The sequence below is a fragment of the Mytilus californianus genome, unplaced genomic scaffold (genome assembly GCF_021869535.1).
Source record: "Mytilus californianus isolate M0D057914Y unplaced genomic scaffold, xbMytCali1.0.p SCAF_6, whole genome shotgun sequence".
NCBI classification, from domain to species: domain Eukaryota; kingdom Metazoa; phylum Mollusca; class Bivalvia; order Mytilida; family Mytilidae; genus Mytilus; species Mytilus californianus.
In genome coordinates this window covers 90625510-90643085 of record NW_026262712.1, presented here as the reverse complement: position 1 = coordinate 90643085, position 17576 = coordinate 90625510, and the positions used below count along the sequence as shown (strand labels likewise).

Sequence of the window (17576 nt, the reverse complement as noted above, 5' to 3'; positions counted from 1 at the left end):
AATTTTTAGTGTCTGATGTTTAAACCTTAATTTGAAAAAATACAGAAAGTCTGTCATAGTGGTCAAGTAGTCAGATTTCTTTTCATTTGAAAATACATTAGATAACATAGTACAAACATTCAATAACTATTCCTTATATCATTGTAGTAATTAAACCATTTTTTAAGACGTTTCAGCCACTGGTCTTCTTCAGTTTCTTTACTCTCCTTCTTAACTACAAGTTGGACTATTATAATTTTGAAGCAAAACTATTCCATAGATGTTTGAAAGGATTGTTGTCTCATGTAATCACGTCATCTGACTTTTATAGTTACATATATATTTTGTGGCAGACTAACTTCAGACAGAGAGGTAACGATTGCTTCACTATTAGTTTATAATCTTACCTGGAACTTTGCCATTATTCCTAGCTGCAGCTTTTTCCATAGCTTCTTTAACACAGAAATATAGTTCTCGACACTGGAACAAAATGAGTTGATATCAGGTAAATGTAAGCTTTCTTCAGTTTGTGAATTTAGAAGTGGAATGTTAACTGGCATCTCTTTGTTTCAAAAATGATGTAGTTTATACACGATGAAATTTTAAGCAAGATCAAGTTTGAATTATTTAACTTATTGAAAGTTAATTTATATTTTTAATTTTTCACAATTAATAAACTCAAAATTGCTAATATAAATAGACTTATGTACCATGCTGAAAGCTTCTCAAAAGATGTTAATTACTGTGAAAGTAAGTACTTATCTAATTGTTTAATATTTGTTTCAACTTGAATGTGCACAGTGGTATCATTTTTTTTCAGTCATTACTTTTTCATGGTAAAATTTAATGAAAATTTGCTACACAAACTGTATGTCAGTCATTTTTCAATTAATCCATTTGAAAAAAGAACTATTTGGCGACATTTCAATCACCATATACACTAGTAAAGCTTAGGAAAATTGATCTTATTTTCTCACCTTAGTTATCAAAGTCATTTACGATATGAATAAAAGGATATGTGAGGTATATACACGAGGGGAGGGGGGGGTCTCAACATGGGATTTTGGGTACAGTTGTGCAGCTGGGATTTAAAAAACACCCCCCATTCATATATTGAATAATTGTGAAATCCCTACCTATACATATATTTCACAGCAAAATCATAACCCATTCATATATTTATCATAACAAATAGTACCTATATGCATATACAATCTTATCATATATTAAAAACACTTTTCAATTATATAATATATTTCAATTTATATGAAATATTAACTTTTCAAACAATAACAAGTAAAAACATTGTTTTGAAGGTGCAATACCACAAAAACATAGGACTTCACATCTGGTTATAATATCACAATTGGTCAATTACTACCTATTGATATATTTCCTCGGTAAAATTGCACCCCATTGATATATTTGACGTATCAAAAAAGGGACCCATTCCAGCGGCACATATGTAAATACCTTCATATAGGAAGAGACCCCCCCGTGGGTATATATAAGTTAGACAAGCAACCTAACAACACAAAAAACCAACATATATCTAAAGTTGAATATAAGGTCTTTAACAATAGACAAGGGTCTATACAATGATCATAAAAAGTGAATAAATTGAACAGGGGCTGGTGACAATGAGTAATGTTTGGCATCTAATTATATCATATTTGTGCCAAACATTCCATTATTTCATTTCTTCTATGACATACTGTATAAAAATAAGTTGTGGTATGATTGACAAAGAGACAACTATATATTTAAATCCAAGATGTAGATGTAAGCAACTATAGGTCACCATATGACCCTCAACTATGAGGAAAACCAATACTGTATAGTCAGCTGTAAAGGGCTCAAACATGACAAACTTTGAAACAATTCAAATGAGAAAACCAACTGCCTGATTTAGGACAGACTAACAGAAAACAGATATGACAGACAGCAACCAATGACTGCCATTGAACTACAGGCTCCTGACTTGGGCCAGGTACATGAAGAATATGGCAGTGTTAAACATGTTTGTAATTGTATAATCTTACCTTTTTAGTATAAAACTGATTGAGTTGCACTTTTTCGCCATGTTTTCTCCACAGACACAGCACCTTAGTTTTAGGACAATAAGTCATATTAACCAGCTTCTCATACCACCATCTATCACATATTGCACTTGTCACACTTCGTAAAATAATACAATCATCACAAACCTAAAATAAAGCACAAACTTATATATGGAAAATGTAGTTAATTAAGTGAGAGTTTACTTATTTTGCTGGGAAAATGTATATTCAACATATACATTTTGTGTTGTAATGGAGAAATCAAATCATATGGCCTAATAGACTTGCTATAAAGCACTGGTGCATTCCTTACAGAGAATAGAATATACTGGACTTTTTATTTCAGAAGAAAATTGTCTATCCCAATTGATGGATTTAGATTACATTTACTCCAGAAAATTTTGTTATCTTATATCATTTTACACTGCCCAATCAATTTTGTGATAGTGTACGTCATTTGTACATATATATATTATGGATTAAAATCTATTTCAGAAGAACCAAAAACCCTGCTGTTTATGACTTGTAAACAAACCTCCATAAATAACATATCTCCTGTGTTATCTGTACCCCAGTGTACAGTAAATGATTGTTTCTGCATAAATCTACTACCAACTGGTTTAAGATCTATATCATTACCATGCTGTAATGTATAGTCACATTATTAAATTAAACAGAAAGAACAATATTTTTTACCACCAGCTGAAAAGAAATTCAATATTAAGGAATACATATCACCAAAAATTGATTAGAGATCTGATTGTGCATTTGCATCTTGCGTGAAATGATATTTCTCCACTCTCCCCATCTAAATGTACTTTAAACTGTTCTCTATATTTTGATTAAAAAACATCTCAGTCGTGGAATCTTTAAAGATTCATCATTAAGTGTATATTATGTATTACAGTAATATCTCTTTATCAAGGTTTTTTTTATCACTATTTTTTATATTTATCTTTTTCTTATATTTTCCCCCTAACATTACATAAGAACTCCTAAGAAAAATGCAATATACTGTATATCTGTAACACAAGTGATTCTTCAACTGTCTCAGTGTTCATGGAATGTAAACTACACATTCACATTTTTAGTACCAGCTTAATTCATTAAACAAATTCAAATTAAACCTTTTCATGGGCAACTTTTATATATATACATCATTAAATATATTTTGAAACTACTTACCAGATTTGGTATATTATCTAACAAGAAGTTGATTTCTGAACTATATGACAATCCAATATGAGACTTGCCGAGTAACCTTCGTACTTTCTTGCGTATTTCTTGTTTATGAACCCGCATCATTACCATAAATGCAACAATGTTATAAAGTATCACAGACATTAATCTATCTTCATCTTGCTCCAAACGTTTCCTTTCCGATTGACCCAGGGAAGTATACCTATAAATACATATCAAATTATACATTATTTAAATAAATACAAAAATTTATAATATACTTTTCATTAAATATATATGAGAAATATCATTTGACAAGCAATATTTAGAACTAAACATTAAGTATCGTTAAAAGGCTTGTATAGTCCGCGGTTTTATTCTCCAAAATTGACCCTGACAGCAGGGGTGCGGACTATAGAGTACAATAAGCAAGAAATAAGAGAGAAAATTTCAATTTCGCGATGTGGTTTGTTTACGTTCCGCCATGTTTGTTATTGACATTGTAGAGGGCGCTTTTACCATTTTTCAAACCAATAATTTTACCCAATCCATATTAATAAGTTATTTTTATTCAATATCAAATTAATACTGAAAAATTTAAAAATTAAATGCTTCATTACAAAATTCTCGTTTCTTTTCAATGCATTGCTAAATATAAACTGGTATCTGCTTGAATGAAATCGTACAAAAAAAGTAAAAAAAGACAACCCTAAACCAGCTTACGATGTGTAAACTACAAAACATAATCGGTTATTATTCGTTCCGTTTTGGTGTTTCCTATTGACAAATATGTTTTGTATTAGCTTAAGACCCTTCAAACATTAATGTGATAGATATATTAAACACTGTTTTACATAAGGAGGGAACTGTTTTACTTTCAAAGTCGTATTATAGTGATATCTATTATGTACGGATTTCGACTCTCACCAGGTTTTTTCATCTTTTACACGTGCTTTTCAAACTTCCGGTTTAAACATACACAAGTTTCTAAATTGTTTTTTGTGTGATTTAGACTTATTTTAACCAGCGTGAAGTGTTTTAGAACCATTTACAAGCAGTTTCAGCTTCTGTTTGGTGATGGAAAATAGGTTTTTCCAAGAAAATACCGCAAACGACCACACACAATTTAAAATTACCGGAGTTTCATTAGACCTTTTCTAACAGTTACAAAAAGTTTTTTTACCTGAAATTTCGTGGGGAGAAGGGGGTGCGGACTATGTACCAGTGCGAATAATACAAGCCCGATTACGGTAATCAACAATCAATCAATCACTTCACAAGCTGATAGAAATATTAAATTTCATAATTTCTATTTCTAATGGATGAAAATTACATTTGAAACATTACTACTCACAGTTTATTGATTTATTTTGTTCTTGAGAATATTGTTAAAGCACTGTATATTATAAGAATTCCTTAGGAAAGGTAAACATGTTATAAGGCCATATGACTAGACATACTAACCAATTAGGGGAAGAACTGTAAACACTAGTAAAATATAATTACGTTGTATGATTAATTGATTGATTTTTGGTGTTTAATGCCACTTTCAGCACTACTGGCAATATTGTTGGGGTAAGTTTTTATAGTGGAGGTTTCAGGAGTAAAATAGAGTGCCTGGAGAGAACCAAGATTCGGAGAGAGTTTAGATAAATTCTAATAAGGGATTTAAGAGAAGCGGATACAATCATGTACTGATGTGTGCCGATATGACCAAGTTAAAGTCATGCCAAAGTAAACTCCAAAAATCATTTAGATGAGGAAATGAAATATGAGGTGTAAAAGTACATCAGGTCAGCAAAATTTGATGAAGGTTTCACAAAACTCTGTTGAATGGTTCAGAAGCAGTTGCAGAAACAAAAGTTGGATTGAAGGATGAAAGAACATAAGGATGAACAGGTAAAAGGACAGACTCCCCAATCACTATATATACCACCCACCTCAGAATGCAAGGTATATAAAGAAATGACATTATTAATTAGACCTATGAATATTCTACTCACCTTTCCATCATTTCTCCTGGTCCCTGGTCCATGCCTATAATATCCCTCTCCTGTGCTACAGCATCTAAATAGGCATCTTCCCAAAACTGCATCTGATCCCATAATCTTGACCTGTCTTTACCTGCAAGGTAATACCCAAAAATTCTTATGTCCTCAATTCTGGTAAAAAATATCAAGTATCATTATTAGTTATCATCAACTTAATTCAAGCATATTCATCCCTCCCACATCAATGCATGTCTTGTTAAAGAAATAACCTAATTTTTGTATTCGGATTTATTTTACATATATATCTATAACTTCAAAATTCTTGACTTACATTATATACTTCCTTACCTAGTAAACCCTCAAAGAGGAACATCCTACCAGTATCAGGACTATAAGGTACAGGTGAGGTACTGATGACTTTACCCTCGTGATATCTGAACCCTGCACTAAGGGAGCTTTTATTACTCCACACACTGGGTGATCTACTTCTCTTATTATAAGTAACAATCTGCAAAAAATAACAAATATATATAAGCACTGTTTTCCATTTAAGCAATATATAAATTGTGGAATTCAATTAATTTTATATTTATCATCTCTTACTATGAAACATTTTTATGTGCCATACACATTTACTAATAAAACTGAAAAATGTAGCAGAGATGACAAGAATTTAAAAATATTTTGTCTGATGGGTATGTATTTTTGTATCCTTTAAAAGTATTAAATACCAGGTTGGTTTTTTGGGGGCAAATTTGTTTAATGCATTTACTTCTAAGGCCAGAGCAGTTACTTACAATATGGAAAAGTTGAAAATGTTAGCAGTCATTTTTTTAATTTTAATTCTAAAGAAATCTGATATTGTCACAAATTTAAACCAAGAAAGTTTTCATTTCTAAACACCAAACAGAAAGCTAAGATATTGTTTAATTACAAATATTCCTATCAATATTTAAAGATATACAGAAACCTATTTATCAGCACTTTCTCTGATTTTATCTAGAGGTACGAGAATGGATAGGATACAAACCCCAGACATTTCCATTTCACTGTCAGACATAGCCCCTCTGATAGAATGGTGGTTGATCCTCTTTTTTGTTCTTCGTCCACTGTCAGTCCCGTCGGTTTCAGAACTGGAACTAATCAACGTATTGGCTTCGGACACTTCAGAATCAATACTACACCTCTTGTCCAACCCTTGCGAAGAGTTTATAATTTCTTTATTTCTGACGATATGATGTAGTACATCAGTAGGAGATTTTAAGTCCGATGTGTCAGTTTTAGTCACAATAATATCACACTGTTGTCTTACAGATAATGATTTTGGTGTATTTCGGTTTTGATCAACAAACTGTTTGTTTGAGTCCAATGAACTACCTTCATCAATTTTTCGTATTTCGATATTTTCAAATTCTTCACCATTAACAATAACTGGTGACCCTGTAAACGACATGAAATAAATTTATATAATTTTTTTTATTTTGACTAAATATATCATTCAACAGTCAGTGATAGTAGCTCAAAATGTACATGTATTATTAACATGCTATCAGCCAATTACCATTTTCTCACTTACCAGGTCATAGGTTAAATCTCGGGAGCAAAAAGGATATTTTAAACTAAACATTAAATCTTGATTTTCATGAGTTTTTCCTTCAGTAAAGTTTATTGCAAGAAGCTACATTTTTCTTAAGTAAATGGATTTCTAAACTGTATGACTACTAAAAAAAAAAAAAATCTGAGGTACTGTTTTTTTTTTAATAAAATCTCTGAATTTCACATTACATATAGATTCTACCACTGCATCGAGTGTGATACGATATTTATCCACTCGAGACAGTTAAATTTTCAAATTTAAAATGCGAGGCTCGCCGAGCGTTTTAAATATTTAAAATTTAACTGTCGAGAGTGGATAAATATCGTATTACACGAGATTTGGTGGTGGAATCTGTTTCTCTAATGATTTTCAAACAATACACAGGCAAATTTATTCCTTCTTTTCGAATGATCTGCAAAAAGATGTGTTCTTTCTATGTGACGTCATCAGGCATGGTCGCCTTTTTTCATGCCGTCACAATAGGAAATTCAGAGGAAAGCAAGAAAATTCGACGTCATAATCGGATTTTAACCAATGAAGAACTGAGATCAAACGAACCACACGTTGATTAAATTTTTTTATACAATGGGTACAGAAAGGGATAAATTGACGAAGAATTAGAGAAAAAGTATTATCATGCTAGCATATGGCAGGATAAATTGCAAAACATTAAAACTAATAATAGTACAATTATTCCCATCTAACGTCATCTCACAAAAGCTTTTTATGGAAGTTATGATGCTGGAAATTTTGTGAGAAATAACCTTTTCAACATAAAAATTCACAAACTAAAATCATATAAAATCACATTCACATGGCTTATGTAATACTTAAATAATATTTTTTAATTAACTGTTCATACTTGTATAATAACTAAATACTGTTAATTCAGAAATCATTGTTTGTATTTATTATTGCAATTTTTGAAGAATGGATACAAATGTGAGATCATCATGTATTGCAATTTCAGGAAAATCTGCATACAGATAGAAGTATCAGATATCATAATGCGAGTTCTTATTATTGCGATAGTCACCTTGTAGCATTATAAGCATTAATGAAAACTTCGCAATAATTTCTGCATTTACAGTAGTTAATTCTAACAATTTCATTTCGATATTACTTTTTCTCTTCATGCACTTGATTAAAATCAAATAGGGCTACATTTAAATAACTTAGGATGCCTGGTTTACTCAATCTTGCATGCATTCGTCAAATCAATATATTTCATGCATGCACAAGTCAAGTTGTTTCAAATAAGTTTTAGTATGCCTAAATATGACAGAAAATCAAAGAAAAACTGCAGAACTAAAGTCAGAAAGATAGTACAAGTTGTAGATCTAGAGTGTATAAGATCAATCTGAATAAAACTCAGATCCTGTGTCCAAGCTTTGTTTACCAGGATCTGACAACACTCTGTTCTATTTTCTTTTCTGGTAATCATTTCATCAGCTAATGAAATTTTTGCCTTCCAATCTTTAAAGGTGTGTATCATCCTGACAAAACCTTAAGATCTCGAAAAGTCTTTAAAACAGAAAGTAGAACAGGGCGTTGTCTCGGGTCCTTGTAAACGAAACGTGGAGGATCTGTATTTCGTTTAAATTGAGAGAGATCATATGTATTTGGAGAAGCTAGATCAAAGCAGTTCTAACACTGCTCATACTAATACAGATGTTAAATAAAGCATGTATAATCATTTATCTATGTTAAAGCTAAGTACTCATGGCAAACTGATCAAGCCTTTGGGAAATAACTATATCTCAGGTTTGTGAAATAACAATATCTCAGGTTTGTGAAATAACTATATCCCAGGTTTGTGAAATGACTATATCTCAGGTTTGTGAAATTCAGCTATGGTCAGATTACTGGATATCATGCACGAGTAAACAACAGATATAAAACTCCTAACTACCTAACATAAGGAGTATATAAGATGCACTATTTCGTGTGTGTCTGGAATATAACACTGCCATCCTATGTATATCTAGATGGCAAATCCAGGATGATCTCATCATATTGTTATGATATAAAATATAGACTCGTTCATATAAAGAGGTATGCTTCACATTTTTATCGAAAAAAATTTCATATTCACATGAATTTAAAAAGACGTCTCAAATGGTTATTTATAGAATGTTGTGTTAGCATTAATTATGCAATAGTTGCACAGGTAACTGACATGGTGCAAGACCATTTGTTTTCGAAACAAACCATGAATTTTACTATTTTTAATAAAACACTATTAGACCCCTTCTGCTATAACAGAAAGGAGAAGACAAAATTAGAATTGTTTATGCACAGAATGTAGGAAATTATGACTAAGGTTCTCTGTTGCAATAATAGTTTTGCCGAAGTTGACTAGAAAGGGCTTTTGCAGACTTTTATTACTATCAATAATGTTTTCACTGCTTATAAATCATTTCTGGATGATATTAATTTGATTAAAATCTGAACCTTACAAAAATGTATAAATCTTCATCGACAAACAATATACCAAATGCAGGAAATGTAATATTCTTTCCTAAACTAAATCTATCAAGAGGATCAAAAGATAAAATAGAAGAGTTTTAAGTGATTTGATATGAAACACTCCTGGATCTACCGTAGTGTTGATGACACAGTGCATACACCCACCACATCAAATACTTGCCTGAATCAGTGCTATTACACGAAGTGATCGACAAATCAGAATGTTGGGAGGACGTTGGGTGGTGGTCCAACCACCAACCCTTGTTACTACCAAGATAAGCTTCACCTCGCCCTGTCAACCAATGAAAAGTATTCTAATTGCTTGTCAAAATTTCTATTTATATACACTTCCTGGCTGTGCATTATGTTATGGAACATTTAATATCTCTTGAATAAATCTTCTCTGGTAAACATGCAATCAACAAAATTTAGATTGTAGTTTCTAATCAAGGAAATTAGGTAAACACTTCCAATATCAGTGGGAAATATTGTTGGTTGTGAGGGAGATTTACTGATATAAGGGACAGATTCTGGATGGAATAAGGTTCATTAAATATGTTTAATATGAAAAAAACTATATTCAAAGCAATAATGGTTAAAATTTGTAAGAAAAGGATCAAGCTTTTTTCCAGGTTAACAAAACAAATGACAACATGTTACATCACAGTACATAAGCAAAATAATAAGGACTCATTAATTCTCAGTCAGTTTCACTAGACAGTGAAGAAATTATTTTCCGGGTTAAATACATAAATTCAAGAACATTAATGTTCCTGTAAAATTAAACAAAACTCAAGATACAAATTTATCACTTACAAGAAACATAAAGGACAAGGCTTTACCGTGCCCTGTAATTGTTCAAATCTTTGTCTGTTGGTCTTAAAATTGATAGTTGTCTTGTTGGCAATTATATACCATCTCCTTATTTTTTAGATTAAAGTTAATTTACCATTTGAAAGATTTGTTTAAGTGTACACTGGAGGAGCTTGTATCTATATATATATAGCTAGTAATAACATTGAATAATTATAAAGTTTTAAAGTTTGTTTTTTTGTGTGTCTAATTTCTTTTAATGTTTCGAAATATATAGTGCTTAATTAATACATTTGTTGACATCAGGTCAATTTTATATTTTTTATAAAAGATAGTTAATATTACCCTTATTTTAAACTATAATCATGGGGCTTTTGTCAGGAGGGCCTATGTCCAAGGGGCTTTTATCCAGAGAGCTTACATTGGTGATTTGTTGTAGACCTACATTTAGTATACCTTATGTGTGTTGTTTCTCTGGAAATCTCTATTTATGTACCTTTCAAATCAAAATTTAACTGTCTTCAAGTTCAAAGTTTGAAAGGTCAGATATCACAAGACATGCCAACATTTATTCGGAACATTAAAAATACAATTGTGAATAAGCTGCTATTACAAACGACACTTGATAAATATAATATTCAGTTATTTGTTGTTTTAAAAACACACCTTAATAAATGAACCCTCTACATGCTAACCCACCACAATAATGGACAGTAAGTGCAAGCATATGAATATTAGTAAAAAGGTTTCATACCGACTGATGCAATGGAATGTTCATCATGCAAACTAGAAGTTTCCTGTTTTTGTGGAGAGTCGTCATTCCTGGAAGCTAAACTTTCATGACTTCCAAATGGAGAATTCATCTAGAACATGTAGGTTATGGTTAGTTCATTCAAATTCAATAACAAATTTACACCATTCAATTCTTGTTTTGTTTGGTAAGAATGCATGCTATGATTATATACAGATTTAAAGGTATTTTAAATAACAGTGAGATTCTCGTGTGTTAAAAAGAACATTAATACTGTACATGCTAAGATTTTAATGACAAGAGCAACAATATTCATTTCAATACAATTTGTATGCTTCTTCGTATCTGCAGAGTGAAAGAAAGAATTTTGTCTCATGGATTATTTTTATTACAGTACCTGTATCTAGTCAACAAATCAACTCAATAGAAATTAACATGCAAATGGCAACATTTTCCCTCTATGCTTAAAACGTCTATTAGTATTAATATATTCAGTTGTAAAAATCAATTCCATAATTAGGTTCATTAACAAAGTGAAGACCCTTTCACCAAAACATTGTGAACAATAAAATTGTGTTAAATTTCAATGTTTTTGGTTTATACCTTTTCCAATTGACCTTGATCCACTTATCCTCAACATTATGCAACAACTTTGAGTTTCTTCAACTTCAAATATCTTTACAGTAAATATATATACATATTATTAGCAATGAATTGAATGAAACATTGACACTTTTGAACAATACATTTTTTTTCTCAAGTTTTCTATTTTGCATTAAGCTTACAGGATTAGTTCTCACTGCACATATTTGAAATTTTGCCACTTTTAAGTAAACCTCATATATCTTCTAGTAACACAAGGATAGGATACACTACAACTCTTGTGGATTTTTCCATTTGCCATCAATCCATGGGCAGTTCAATTCTGCCAACTGACATTAAACCATAGATTTAGTCATAAATATTGAATTAAAAAAGGTTAATAATTGTTCCTATGTAAAGAAGGTACAATTCTTAAGATAAAAGGAATGGCTAATCCAATCTAAATGATGGGCACATGGAACTTTCTAGAAGTTTGCCCAATCTGTGTTTACTCCCACTGTGGACAGATGAAAATGACACATCCACATAAGCTGTAGTAATTAATAATAGTGGATATTTTTTTGCTTGTTGTAATTATCAATGATTACAAGTAACCTACATCTGGTGTAACACTAGTATCACTGCGACTACTGGAAGGCAATTTTCCTGTAGCGTCCTTTATCCAGAAGTGGGTGTGGTTGATCTCTAATAACATGAAAGCACTGGCCATTCCTCCTAGCCCATGATTCTGGTAAGTGTGCTCTAGACCGTGAATTAAAGCTTTTATCAGGGTTAGCATTCCTTTAAATACTGTCTTTGACAAACTCTGCAAAAAAAAAATAACACAATAGATTCACAGTCAAATATACATACATACATACACAGAATAAGCATGAGATTGAACTAGAACAACTGCATTATTATCTTTCAACTAATTAAAATACAGATAGACTGAATTGTCTACTGATACCTTATTTTCAAAGGCCATACAAAGAAAGATAGCTTCTGACTTCCTTTTCCCCATCACTTTTTTTCTTCTTTTTCTTCAATGAATTTTGGTAACTGTAAATTCAGAAATTATTGCGTCCATTTATTATTTTGTAGAAAGGACTAAAATGCAAGATTAATTATTGCGATTTCAGGAAATTCTGCATACAGTTATATAGTTATATGTATCAGATATAAAATGCGAGTTCTTATTATTGCGATACTCATTAAGTCGCACTATTTGCAATAATAAAAACCTCGCAATAATTTCTGAACTTACAGTATAAAATTGTATATGTCATGACAACTGATTACAAATATTTCCCAAAACATAATTATCTTGTTTTATTGTGTTATATATTAATCACAAGTTGACAATAAAGATTTGAATCGAATTGAGTTGATGTATTTACAGATTTCTGTTACTTTTCTCTTGTACAAATATATTCCTAATAACTTAAATAGATAATTTCATAATAAGTTTCAATACCACATCTTCTATGTGTTGAGTTTCATCATTTAATTTCTTATCCAAGTTTTTGTTTATTCTGCTAACAACAAAATTACGATAGTTCTCATCCTCCATCAATCTTCGGACACGACCTAGTTTTAACCAGCTGACACCTTGTCCTTCCATTACATTTGTGACAATCTCTTTCAAAAACTGCTGATTTTCACTGCAAAAGAAATAATTTTTTTATGTCATGTTGTATAATATATACAAAACTTTTCATCTACTTTGAAACACATGCATGTGCACTATCGATAAAAAGACTTTTTAGATACAGCATATTTGTAAATATTACATAGTGATATAATCCTTAATATTTCAGAATCATTGTTTATGCATGCATATTTATATAATGAATAATACACAATGCAGTTGATCCAACAAATTAAGAAGACAGATTGTCTTATCTATATACATGCAAGAGCTTTTCCAGAAATAAATGTATGGAGGGATATGGAAGGCACTGTTCATTCAACCCTGCCATGCAGAGAATTTTAATCGAATATTTCATATAATTAATTGTTAAGGCTATCCATCTAAAATAACCACCACCCATCAAATTTTAATAAAAGTGCCTTCCGACCCCTCCTATTCAATTAGTTCTGGAAAAGCCCTAAGAGAATTCTTTGAAATTTCGCTTTTAATTATCTAATTTAATATCTATTTATTGATAAGCTTTTCTATATTTATTTGCAGACTTTATATAAATCATCATTGTCATGAACAGTACCTATTTGTAGCAGATCTACCATCACTTCCACTCGCTTTCTGAGATTCTTTTGGTTTTCTTGGATTAGTTGCATGTTTAACTAAGCCTGATTTCTCTACCAAAGCTTTTCTGTTTCCTGAAACATTCAAATATTCGTTTATATCATTTTAATTATATATGCATCAATATTAGACTTCATAAATTTTATAATTAATTAAATTTCAACTTGAAATGTTTTTGCTAGGCAATACAAGTTGGGAATTAATTCTAGAAACAGATTGTGTTTTGTACATGTTATCATTTTGCAATACAAAGAACATCCCTACAAAATCATAAAACAGATGACCTTTAACTTTCACCTCTCTTCAATGGAAAATTTGTTGAAGATAAGGAGTTAATGGAAATCTTGCACATTTAATTTGTTACAAACATGAATGCAAAACAGATTGACAAATGCCTTTAATTTTGTTTGGACAGAAGAATAAACGTCATGTATTCCTATACACTGGATATTGCCTTGAAGTCCATTATTCATCGCAACAGGAAAATCACTCAACAGGAATTCATTTTACTGTACCATATATTTCTGTGTTGTAAGGTAAATTACTACTTCTGCCTAATGCAATCTTTATTAATCTACTGTTAAACAGAATGTTTAGTTAGTGCCAGAATAGTAATATCCAGTGTACCAAGATATAGAATAATTCAGGCAGGTGATAAATTTCAATGGTCCCTATGTTTACCTTTCAATGATTTATTCAAATTAGATTAATTTTAAGCAAAACTATCACTATTTGATTATTTGTATTACCTAAAGGTGCAAAAGGCTTAACTGGTTTGGCATGATGATGTTGTGGACTTCTTGTTGACCCTACAAGATAAATTGTACAACATACATCAAATTTAATCATTCTTGAAATTGATTTGATATGCTTTCTAAATCAGTTAATCAAACAGATTAAAAACATTATTGCTTAATAAGACATAAGTTTATGAAAATCATGAGAACAAACAATTGTTAAGTTTGAACAAATACATAAAATGATTTTTCTTTCAATATAAAACATTTACCAGTAAAGGGTAACAATTCTTAAATATCTAGTCAATTTTTTACAAAAGATGTATTAGTTTTTCGATTTGATTTTACCATGTTTTTACATGAGATATATACAAAAAGAAAGTAATGAGAACAAAGAAAAAAATCCCAAGACCATAAAAAATGTTTGAACATTTTACAATGAACAAAAATTTAGGATGGAACTGAAATAAAAAGTTGTTGGAAAAGGAAATTTGATGCTTTAGTTTTAATATATAAATTGTATGATATTGACGATTCCCTATATTTCCAAGCAAAATCACAAACAGTACCATCTGACATCATGAATGCCTTGAAAACAAAACTAAGGATTCACCAGTAAAAAGCTGCTTAAATATATATTTCAAACATGCAAGTATAAATTTCTCCCAAAATGGTTGAAAACCACAAGTGTTAATTTACCAGGGTCTGATCTCTGTTCAAGGATCTCATCATCCGATTCTATTGTTTCTATATAAACAAAATAACTATATTCTGAAGAACTATACAAGAATTTATTTTGAATAAGATTGTTCAAAATTTAGATTTAGATCAACACATATTTCATATACAAAGGTGCAAGTTTGATATCTTAACACTAATATTTCTCTTATAAAAAATTTGTAAGGGTTCCACGGAACCCAGTGTCTCGCCTACTTTTGCTGTTAATCGCAGGCTCAACAAAAATGAGATGAGGAAAAAATTTAATAAAAATATTCCTCTCAATACAATTTTTTTATTGTAAGCAGCTTCTGTCCAAGTTTGGTAAAAATCCAGGATAGTTTATGAATCTTAATAAATATTTTTAAAAATTTAACTGCAGACTGAATGTAATGTTAACTGGAAGAAAAACTAAGTCCATTTATAAGTAAAATATGGATAAACAAGTACAAAATTTTAATAAAAATTTCCTTCTAGATACTAGCTTTTGATCATAAACAAGCATCTGGCCATGTTTGGTACAAATCCAGGATAGTTTCAGAAAGTTATTAAAATTTTAAAAACTTTAACCACAGAGTGAATGTAATGTTTCCTGGCAGAAAAACTAAGTCCATTTATAAGTAAAATACGGGAAAACAGGATTTTTTTTTTAAAATTTACTTCTGGATACTATCTTATGATCATAATCAAGCATCTGGCCAAGTTTGGTAGAAATCCAGGATAGTTTGAGAAAGTTATTAAAATTTTAAAAACTTTAACCACAGAGTGAATGTAATGTTTCCTGGCAGAAAAACTAAGTCCATTTATAAGTAAAATACGGAAAAACAGGATTTTTTTTTTTACAAAATTAACTTCTGGATACTATCTTATGATCATAAACAAGCATCTGGCCATGTTTGGAACAAATCCAGGATAGTTTGAGAAAGTTATTAAAATTTTAAAAACTTTAACCACAGAGTGAATGTAATGTTTCCTGGCAGAAAAACTAAGTCCATTTATAAGTAAAATACGGAAAAACAGGAATTTTTTTTTTACAAAATTCTTATGATCATAAACAAGCTTCTGTCCAAGCTTGGTAGAAATACAGGATAGTTTTAGAAAGTTATTAAAATTTCAAAAACTTTAACCACAGAGTGAATATTTGTGGACGACGCCGCCGCCGCCGATGACGACGGAATGTAGGATGGCTATGTCTCGCTTTTTCTACAAAAGTCGAAGGCTCGACAAAAATGAGGAGATGTGGTATGATTGCCAATGAGACAACTATCCACCAAAGTTCAAATGAAGTTGATGTAAACACAATTATAGGCAACTGTACAGCCTGGTCATCAATGAAATAATTGAAAAAGAGCATCAATCAATAATCAGTTCCTGCTCTAGGGCTTTACACATTTATTATGATGAGCTTTTTAACACTGAATTTGTACACCTGTACATTTTATTTTCTTTATATATTTCTTGAAAATACAAAACTCGGATAGGAATATTTATAATTTTTAACTATTGAACTGTACATCAGTTACCAAGAAATGTCTGTTAAATCTGAAGATTCAGTTTAAATTCTGATCAGAGACAGTTCTGTCTCATAATCACTCAATCCAAATATACTTAATTATTGGTCATTTTAGTTATTAGGAAGAGAGATGGTTAAGGCGAGATTGTTAACAAAGAGATTATTCACTGGATTCCTACATGTTAAAATTACTACTTTTGGCCTCAGATCCAGTAAATTACTGTACACTGTTTACTATGATTCAACCCATGTATCACTCCTAAAGTTTACTGGATCCCCCTTTTTCAAAATTCCCCCTTGGAAAATGTTTTATTATATTTACTAGAGGCTGTGAATCTTACAGACCACATAAGATCAGTAAGATAAGGTGCTGTTAACTCTCACAGCAATGTGTAAGTGGACTACTGCAATGTGTTAGTGGACTACTGATTAGTTAATAGATCACACAGTTTATTTCTAATCACACAAACAAAGCTGTTTGCGTTAAAATGTGTCAGTCACTACGTCTTTCTTTTAAATTGATAATACCTGGTTCAGTTATCTCTTCAATAGTCTCACATTTTGGTGAGAATGAAAATTTGTCTGTCAAAAAATAGTTTCAAATCAATAATTACAATAAGAAATTTTGCTAATTACCATGTGAACTTTTAATATAATCTAAATTCTGAATACTATCCTTTTTTGCATAGTGATTTTGTTTTTAACTTTGTTGGTATATTTCTACAAGAAATATGTCTAAGTTTGATATATTCCCTATGATTTATATTTGCTAAATTTTCTGTTCGTAAAAAATAAATGGCTCGCCAAAATTAGTTGGTTTAAAGTATAAGCAAATGAGAAAATTTGGACGGAACACACTTTTTAACATCATATGAATGAATGTAATTACTTCAGGTTGATTTAAAGAGACTAGAAAAGA

At 30.7% G+C, this 17576-nt stretch overlaps 1 protein-coding gene across 6 annotated transcripts in view; it reads right to left on the bottom strand.

Moving 5' to 3' along the window:
• Positions 1–17576, bottom strand: part of LOC127705416 (MAP kinase-activating death domain protein-like) — a 98147-nt gene that overhangs the window by 14124 nt on the left and 66447 nt on the right. For 3 of the 6 annotated variants that reach the window (XM_052209721.1, XM_052209723.1, XM_052209725.1), the window contains exons 16-28: positions 17186–17239; positions 14440–14499; positions 13650–13764; positions 12899–13085; positions 12041–12247; positions 10843–10951; positions 6240–6649; positions 5558–5717; positions 5222–5342; positions 3225–3441; positions 2575–2682; positions 2022–2186; positions 387–459 (exon numbers count right to left, since the gene is read on the bottom strand). In XM_052209721.1, coding sequence (XP_052065681.1) covers positions 387–459; positions 2022–2186; positions 2575–2682; positions 3225–3441; positions 5222–5342; positions 5558–5717; positions 6240–6649; positions 10843–10951; positions 12041–12247; positions 12899–13085; positions 13650–13764; positions 14440–14499; positions 17186–17239 — 1986 coding nt within the window. Of the gene's footprint in view, positions 1–386; positions 460–2021; positions 2187–2574; positions 2683–3224; positions 3442–5221; positions 5343–5557; positions 5718–6239; positions 6650–10842; positions 10952–12040; positions 12248–12898; positions 13086–13649; positions 13765–14439; positions 14500–15126; positions 15175–17185; positions 17240–17576 lie in introns of all 6 variants that reach the window. The other 3 variants (XM_052209722.1, XM_052209726.1, XM_052209724.1) reach the window with 2 other exon arrangements.